Source organism: Chlorocebus sabaeus, chromosome 8, assembly GCF_047675955.1.
Source record: "Chlorocebus sabaeus isolate Y175 chromosome 8, mChlSab1.0.hap1, whole genome shotgun sequence".
Lineage (NCBI taxonomy): Eukaryota > Metazoa > Chordata > Mammalia > Primates > Cercopithecidae > Chlorocebus > Chlorocebus sabaeus.
The window spans coordinates 95,794,375-95,803,277 of NC_132911.1; the positions used below are offsets into that span (position 1 = coordinate 95,794,375).

The window sequence follows — 8,903 nt, forward strand, 5'->3', positions numbered from 1 at the left end:
AATGAGTAGGAGTGAGACACTGGGTCTAAAATTCTTTTAAGACCAGGCATTGAAGACTTACTTTATTTTATTCTTATATTTTAGAAGTCTGTATCTAAATCTTAGGAAGGTAGTTCTATTAAACACAGACCAAAGACCTTAATAACATCAAAGACATCTTCCTTTCCTTTTCTAACACGTGCAGTTTAAGACTGCCATAGAAGGACTAGACATTGAATCAAGGGGGGGTGGGGCAATCATTCTCATCATCATTATTTTTAAAACATAATTCAGCAAAAGGTCTCTTCAGAAATGGTTACAAAAGAGGTGACTTTAGATATGAATTTCACATAATACACTTTTATTGATACTGAATAAGGTATTGAAACAAAATACATTACAAACTCCCCAGCGCCCTTAAAAAGAAAATCAAACTAAAGGAGAGAAGCACCTTTAATCTCTCCATTGCTAAACAACCACATAGGAGTGAGAACTTTCTGAGCAGTGTGCTAATACTTTTAGAAGTAAATAAGAGGCAGGTGGATACTTGCCACTCCAGACACACAAGCGTGATGCCCAGCCCTTCAAGGATTGCAATATGCAGGTTGGGGGAGCCATCTGAGCCTTCCCTCCAGCAGTGAGAAGGTGGAATGCTTCCGTCACATGTCTGAAGCTGACCATCTGCTCAACAGTTAGGCTGTCTGTTAGTGGCTGTTCCCCTTGCCTTCTCTAATCTCTGCCACTGCTGAAGTATTCAATTTCTGCTGCTCCTGCTGTTTGGAACTCCGCTTTCTTATTCGAATCTGTCATCTGTATGTTTCTATTGGAGCCCTCCAGTTTTTTCTGGTCAGTAAACCAATCACTGCATTTGGTTCCTGGGCTGTCTGTGGCTGTTTTTATTGTATTTCAGAGATGCATTTTTTAACCAAATAAATAAATAAAGATGCCCGGAAGAGAGACCATTTAATACACTACTAAAAATGACTGCATTAAGTTTAATTTGAATTATCTGATCAATAGTGGTTTTTGTTCTGTTTGTAGTGTTCTGCTTTGTTTTAGGTACCCAGTATGTGCAATGTACTATCCTGTACTTCAGTGGCAGTACAAAGATGAGAGAAACATGGTCCCTTAACCTTCCATAAGATTATTATTTAGGGCAGACTTTAATTCTTACCATTAAAATGATTTAATTGGAGGTACAAGACTTCTATACTTTCATATAGGACATGTATACAGAAGGTACCATTAAAAACAGAACAAATGTGGTGTGTGAGAGCAGAGTGAGAGATTACTCCAGAATGTGAACTCAAAAAGACAGAGGTTTTGGAGTCACACGGACTTGGCTTCAAATTGTGGCTATGCTATTTGCTGGCCATATGAACTCAAGAGGCTGAATCCCCTAAGAGCCTCAGTGTTTCTGCCTGCAAAATGGGAAATGATTATCCAAAGCTATGGAGAGAACTATAGGAAAGAATCTAAGAAAAGAGCCTAACATGAATTTGGCATTCAGTAAGTTAATCAAAGCACTCTGTTTTCAAGCAGGGGCATTCAGAGGCTAACGGTACAGAATCACTGCTATGAGAGCATGGGCGTTTGAGTCCGAGAACCTAGGGTCAGAATCCCATTAGGGCTTCTGACAAGCCATGTGAGTTCACACACATTATTTGGCCTTCTTGAGTCTATGTCATAGGATTGTGAGGAAATGAATGCTATATGTTAGTCTGTCGATTATTTAGCACAGGGCCCAGCATACCTGAAGTGCTCAGTAAATAGTAACCATTATTATAGTATTTATTTCATTCAAATAGTAGATACTCAGTTAGGCTGTGAGGTATTAATAGAATTACGACACATAAGAACTAGGAAAGACAGCAGAAACCATCAGCTGGAATACAGATTAAGAAGTGAGGAGTATGCAGTAAGGTTAGACCCTAACAAAGCAGCAAGAAATCAGGTTAACAAGTTAAAGTTGAAGCTGGAATGTGGAGAGAACAAAATGCCCTCTATAATTTTGTGCTGGGCACAGTGGCTCATGCCTGTAATCCCAGCACTTTGGGAGGCCGAGGTGGGTGGATCACCTGAGGTCAGGAGTTCAAGACCAGCCTGGCCAACATGGTGAAACCCCGTCTCTAATAAAAACACAAAAAATTAGCCAGGCATGGTGGTGGGCCCCTGATGTCTCAGCTAGTTGGGAGGCTGAGACAGGAGAATCGCTTGAACCCAGGAGGTGGAGGTTGCAGTGAGTCAAGATCCCTCACCGAAGCCTGGGCAATAAGGGCAAAACTTCATCTCAAATAAATAAATAAATAAATGTAATTTTGTGCTATTTCACTGAAAGACCTCCCAATTGATGTGACTAATATTTTTAAAAATCACTCCTTGCAACTGTGGAATACATAATAGAAGGAACGCAAACTAGAATGTATGAATTGACACAAAATCCCTACATTTTTTTCATAGAATACTGAATGCAGGTTATACAAATTTAATTCTTATTTGCACAGTTGACCCTACAATTCCTTGTAAAGCATATCTATCTTTTCTTTTAGAAAGATAAAAATAGTGAAATCTCCTTCATTTTACAGAAACAAACAATAAAATGGACCTAGTCGGTTTAGTTGGTGTGTACTGTTGTAACAAATCTTACAAATACAACCAATACGATTTCAAAATGATTGCCTTTGACCCTCCAACCTTCAGCATTTTCTAACTGAGGAACACAGTTAGTCAGGAACACAGGCTAGCTGTGGCTCTTCTACCGTTAAAAAGATATATAAAACCTCAGAATGTTATACTATGGCATCTACCCACTTGAGCAACTATAGAAAATAAATGAGGGAAAGTAAGGTGAAAAAAGAGAAGCTTAAGTCTTAGTTGAGTTTCCTTATTTAAATTCTGCACATTGAAACATATTTTATGCAACTGGAAGATTTCAAGTATGCAAATATGCTTGTTTCTCACTAAGAAACTTTGCAACATTAGGCAAGTTCTTTGGGCCTTACTTTGTGCAAGAATAAAGAGATGGGAACCAGCTGGGTGTGGTGGTGCATACCTAGGTCCTAGCTACTCAGGAGCCTGAGGCAGCAGGTTCACATGAGCCCAGGAGTCTGAGACCAGCCTGGGCAACATAACTAGACACTGTCTTAAAAAAAAAAAAAAAAAATACAGATAACATCCCATGAGCAAATCCATAAATTTAAAGTATGTGTAATTTTTTTTTCTTTTGGTATGAAATATAAAAAGGCAGGGTGTGGTGGCTAATGCCTGTAATCCCAACACTGTGGGAGGATCACATGAGACCAGGAGTTTGAAACCAGCTTGGGCAACACTGCAGACCATGCCTAAGGGAAAAAAAAAAAAAAGAATGGGGCCTGGTGTATCTATAAGATCCCTCCCAGGTGACAAATTACATATCTCTAAAGTTCACGCAAGTCTTTTTAGAGAATAATGTTTAATTCTTGGGGGAGGAGGAAATACATATTAATCCAACTACAAGGCCTTTGTATTGAAAGTTTAGAAGTGTTAAACTGAGAGTAATGTAAAGCATAATTACATTAAAATAATGACATGTAAGGGGATTAATAATTAACATCAATCATTTGAGATAGTAGGGAGAACAGAATGGGAAACAAAACAACAATGTTACCCATACAAAAGCAAAGATTATTTGATTTGATTTCTTAAGCAAGAAAAACCCTAAATCAGAAAAGTAGCATAACAGGTGAGAATACGATACTAAAGGCAAATTAGATAAAAAAGCTGTGATATCAAAGCTCTGAGAAAAGAAAGACAGCAATGATAATCATCCTAACACAATTATTTTCTTTAAATCTTAATAATTTTAATCCATTCTGCAGTCTCAAAGAAAGAAAGCATTATCTAACAGTTCTTTTCCTTCCTCCTACACAAAAGTGCTTGTGTCTTTACGAGCTACCACGGTGAGCAGTTTTAAAGAGTGCTCTTAGCTTCTCCTCTCTATCTGAGAGAGTGTTCATTTCGTTTACATGGCTCCAAAACAAAAGACTGTATTCTCTTCTTCAGCACCTCCCATCACAGCATGATAGAAGAATAAATGTTTACTATAAATAACTGACTTTTACATATTAACAAAGAATAGAAATCAGAATTTTCTACTTAGTTTCCCTAATATTTTGGGAAAGAAATAACATAATTTTATAACAAAAATTGTCTTTTTCTACTTTGGGTTCTACAATATTCTCTCACAGACCTACAAAATCAGTACACTTGTTCAGAGACACTCTCCAGAGCTATATTTAAAAGAAAGTAGAAAACATTTCACTGTTCCATACAAGAAGAAGAAGAAAAAAAAAAAGATTTCATAGACTTCCCTAGAGTACTCATTTCTCTGTAAATAACAATAATGTTTAAAAAAAGAAAAAAACATAACCAGTGACAATCATATTTAAGGACAAGAAGAAAGTTAAATTTGCCAAAACCCATCCCTGAAACACGTGATGACTGTTTAGTACATTAACTCAGCAATTGTCACAGAATTTAAGCTCCCAAAGTTGTAAACAAAATATAGAGCGCTCTTTTGTTCATGACATGTCATGAACAAATTACCAAAATGTGTTTTCTCCTCAGGTGTCAGTTTTTCCCTCTTTTAGTGACTGATGGCTCCCAGTGTTATTACAGAAACAGATTGATCTTTTTAATGAGCCAGTTTAATAGACTCCAAAATCTCACCGTGGCTGCTCATCCATGTCAGACCATATGTACCAACAAAACATTCAGTAAAACAAAAAAAGCTCTGCTGTCAGACAGCTCCATACTCTATACAATTTCATATAGTAGATCTGGATATACAGATAAATAACCAGAGAAGAGGAAAATGCATATGCAAACAAGATACAGAAAATATATGCAAAAAGAAAAAATACTGTAGAGGCCCATATTTTCTTGGCTCTGATCAAATTCCCACAAGATACAAATGTATTTACACAACATATTCTCATTACCCTTCCTCCTAACTCTAAGGAAACCCATTTGCCATCTTTGCGATATAATATATATTTCAGTGCTCCATTTGATAAAGAATATTCCATCCAAAGATTAACCATGTGATCTCTGACTCTGGCAACCATCCATGAAAAACCAAAGGGAAAATCAGACCAAAGACTCTTTTTAGGAGAGTTCTATCCGACTGAATGCATACACTGATGCATGCACAGCGACAGAGCATCAAAACAAGAATGCTGAGCATCTGCGGAATTTAAGATGAAGTTTTCACATCAATGTTAACATACTGCCCAGCACTTACCTTACGACTGTCCAATGATAGTCTAAAGTCACGATACATTCAAACATAAAATACTGGGAAAGAGCTAGTGAGAAAACAGTTGGAAATACAGAGAAATGAATGAAACAGATTTTCATATTCCCTGTTATGGTTATTTAGCAGTTAGGAATGCCAGAGTAAGTTGTGTGCATTTTCAATTTTGCCTACAGGATCATCTCTGCATTTATCTTAGCTATCTAAACCTTTCCCTGTTACACTCCCACCACCACAACAACCCTAAATACATTTCCTTCTTTCAATTTTCCATTGAGTCTCTCCTTCATTCTTTCATCATGGAGCTAAAATATCTCACTATCTGTATGCCATACTCATTTCCTGCAGGGTAAAGGGGTTCAGGTCAAACAGGAATGCACGTGTAAATCATCTAATGTTGAGCCACTTCTTGGTTTTCAGCATCATGTGGACACGCCACTCAGGCATCAGGACTAAGCAGTTCCCTTTAAAAGCTAAATTACTAAGTGCTCTATTTCACTCTTCAATGTGACCAAGAAAATACGAGTTGCAAGAATAAGAAAGTAGCTCTGTTTGTGGGTCACAGATGAAGGTAGGCCTATAATACGTCAAAAGGAGACTAATATTTCACTGTTTGCTTTAGGAATTTTAAACTATTAAGAGGTTCTATGTCAAGAGGAACAAAATTCCAGAGATTGTAGCATAAAAACTGCTTAACAGAGGATTATGTAATAACAGTATGTAAACTGGCTGGCTTTTAAATAACATTCTGATTTGCAAAGCAGCTAATACATTTAAGGATAGCTAAGTCGGTCACAAATAGATGTCTCTGAGCAGCTCCAAAGATCTTAAGCTCCTATGAATGTGGAACACAACTGTGTCAGGGTGTTAACCTCTCGAAGGCTGTCACACCCATGCCTGATGAAATGCAGCAAAAGAGAATAGATAAGCAGAGAAAGAAAGCAAAGTATATGCTAAATAAGTTTTTGAATATAGCTTCATTATAAAATTCTCCATATTTCAAAAATACTATGCAAAATGATGCTAGTAAGACTGGGCATTCCTATACCAGAAGATACAGATGAGGATGAGGTATTCACAAAAATTATTTTACTACGGTAAATGGGAAATTTCATGTGTATGCTTTATTCAACAATTACTTTGTAGGGTTTAATGGAGAAGTAGTTTTATGTTACATTTCTTTGCATTCTCAGTTATGAGAGCACAGTATCTGATAAAACAGTATCTAACAAGTAAAATTTTCAGCAAAAATATCATCTATGGTCTCTACTGTATAACTCTTATCTTCACTTAGTTCATCTAGTGTCCCAGAAGTTTTCTCTTAGTTCATATACAAACCAAAATGAATAGCTACTGTACTGTGTTAAGAAATACATACAGACAAGCTTCAAAACCATCACATTTTAAGGAAACTAGGAACAGCCAATTTCAGAATATTGAAGTAAAATACGTGGTTGGGTTAAATTACATAATAAATGAGAATTTAAATACTGATGTGCATCTAAGAGCCATCAGTTGTACTTGGAAAATCTAAAAAATCGTTCATCTTCACCATTTAGCTTTAATATTACAAGCAGAAAAGATTAATCTATACAAAAGTCAAACTGTCACAAGCCAGAGATTCAAAACTCTGTAAAATCCCAGGCCAGAGACAGATTCAGAGACAGATTCTCAAGATGGCCACAATGGCTTATTGCTATTGTGCAAGAGACACAGGCCGGCAGTTTAATTGTCACAATAAACGTGTTAAACGTTGAGAAAAAGGCCATGGTTCATCCAGGCTCCTCCTCCCTCTCACCTGTCTGGAGTTCGCCTCTTCCCGTTTTCGTTCACATCGAGAAGCAGCTCTGAGGAGTCAACAGGTGAGGTGGTGCTGGCATCCAGAAGCAGCTGTTCATGCTGGGCGAGGTACTGGGCAGGGTTCTGTTTGGCCAGCCTTGCGCAGTGGAGGAGCTCACGCTGCAGCAGGGGCAAGTTGGCCTGCAAGGGAATGACAGGAATGAGAGGAAGGACTGAAAGGCTTCTTCTGTCCTGTTGACTTAGTCTGCTTTTCGAACACTGGAGCAGAGTATGCAATGCAGCTACATCAAAGGTCAAATGCATGGCATGGACTGGAACCACAGGCACAGTTCTCAGCACTGGGCTACCATGTGCCCAGATTGCCCTAAGTGTGAGGTGACTGACCCTTGTATATTGCTTTACCTCTCTTTTATTTCTTCACTGATAACATTGCGAGTGGCACATTATTTTTAGGGTCACTTTATACTCGAATATATGTTCTACCGTATGTGAGAACCTAGCTCCAACAATAAGAACTTTTGTTCTCCACAGGGAAGATAAAGGGTATACAAAATATATGCATAGTCCAATTGATTTCAGAATAGTTGCCCTGACACATTCAATTTTGTATCTGGTGACTCACAAAGGTCAAGCAGGCTAATCCTAGAAAATATCTTTTATCAAGTACTAACTTAATGAAAATACACTTAAAAATATAGACATGAACATAGAGATTATTTTCCATAGTCATCAAGCTCAGACAACATTTAAGTAATGGCCTGGGTATAGTCACATATCCCAGATGGAATTAATGCATAAAGCAGTATATTCTAGTAGTCTTCAAAAGTAATCTGCCTTCTTTGTATCAGTTTTATTCTAAGGAATGTATACACACACACACATACAGACACACACATATTTCTTCTAATGTTAGAAGAAACCCTGTATACTGGTCACTCTTCCTCCTCAGCTAGGTCAGCACCTTGAATAAAGAACAGGCTGGCTGATAGGCTGATCGGTAATTCTGGCCATCTCAAATGTAATAAGAGAGAAAGAGGCAATTTCACACATAGTAAAGGCATTAAAATGAAAACCTAAGAAGGCATTTTGCTCTGAACTTACTTTGACATTATAAATCCAGATTGTCATTGTTTTCTCTCTCTCTCTCTCATTTTTATTATTGTTTGGGGAGGGGCAGTAAGGCAGAAGAACGGAGAGGATACTGGGAAGAGTCATTAGCACTCATCCCCAATAACACTTAATTCCGGGAAAGATCAATCACATAAATCTCTTTGCAACTGGAAGATTTCATTTGCAGGAACCAGGTGCCATGTACACCGATTAACCCATCAGGTAGAAAAGCATTTCTGAATACAGGAGAGGTCCGGCTGACTCAATTTTTGGGCCCAAGAGCCTTAAAAAATAGCCCTCTAGAGAATCACGGACAGGAACTACGGCTGGCTACTTGTACCTCAAATCCATTTTTTTTTTTCCGTCAGTGCTCTTTATTTCTTTATGTAGAGCCAAGTTTCTGGCCTATATCATTTTCCTTTACTCTAAAGAACTCCTTTTAACTTTTCTTTTTCTTTTTTTTTTTTTAAGTTCCAGGGTACAAGTACAGAGCATGTAGGTTTGAAAGTAGATGAGTGCTATGGTCATTTGTTGCACCTATTAACCCGTTATCTAGGTTTTAAGACCCATATATATTAGCTATTTTGTTCTAATGCTCTCTCTCCCCTCACCCGCTAACCCCCATCAAGTCCATTTTCTAACAGTATCAATCAAGAAACCATCTCGTAATCACACCAAAGCATATATCTATACAAGATATAAAATACTAGGGTATTTGCTA

General features: G+C 37.6%; 1 protein-coding gene across 8 annotated transcripts in view; it reads right to left on the minus strand.

Moving 5' to 3' along the window:
- The window catches only part of RUNX1T1 (RUNX1 partner transcriptional co-repressor 1), a 148,573-nt gene that overhangs the window by 42,599 nt on the left and 97,071 nt on the right, over window positions 1-8,903 (minus strand). For all 8 annotated transcript variants that reach the window (XM_038000298.2, XM_038000301.2, XM_038000294.2 and 5 more), the window contains one exon: window positions 7,071-7,252. In XM_038000298.2, coding sequence (XP_037856226.1) covers window positions 7,071-7,252 — 182 coding nt within the window. The remainder of the gene's footprint in view (window positions 1-7,070; window positions 7,253-8,903) is intronic.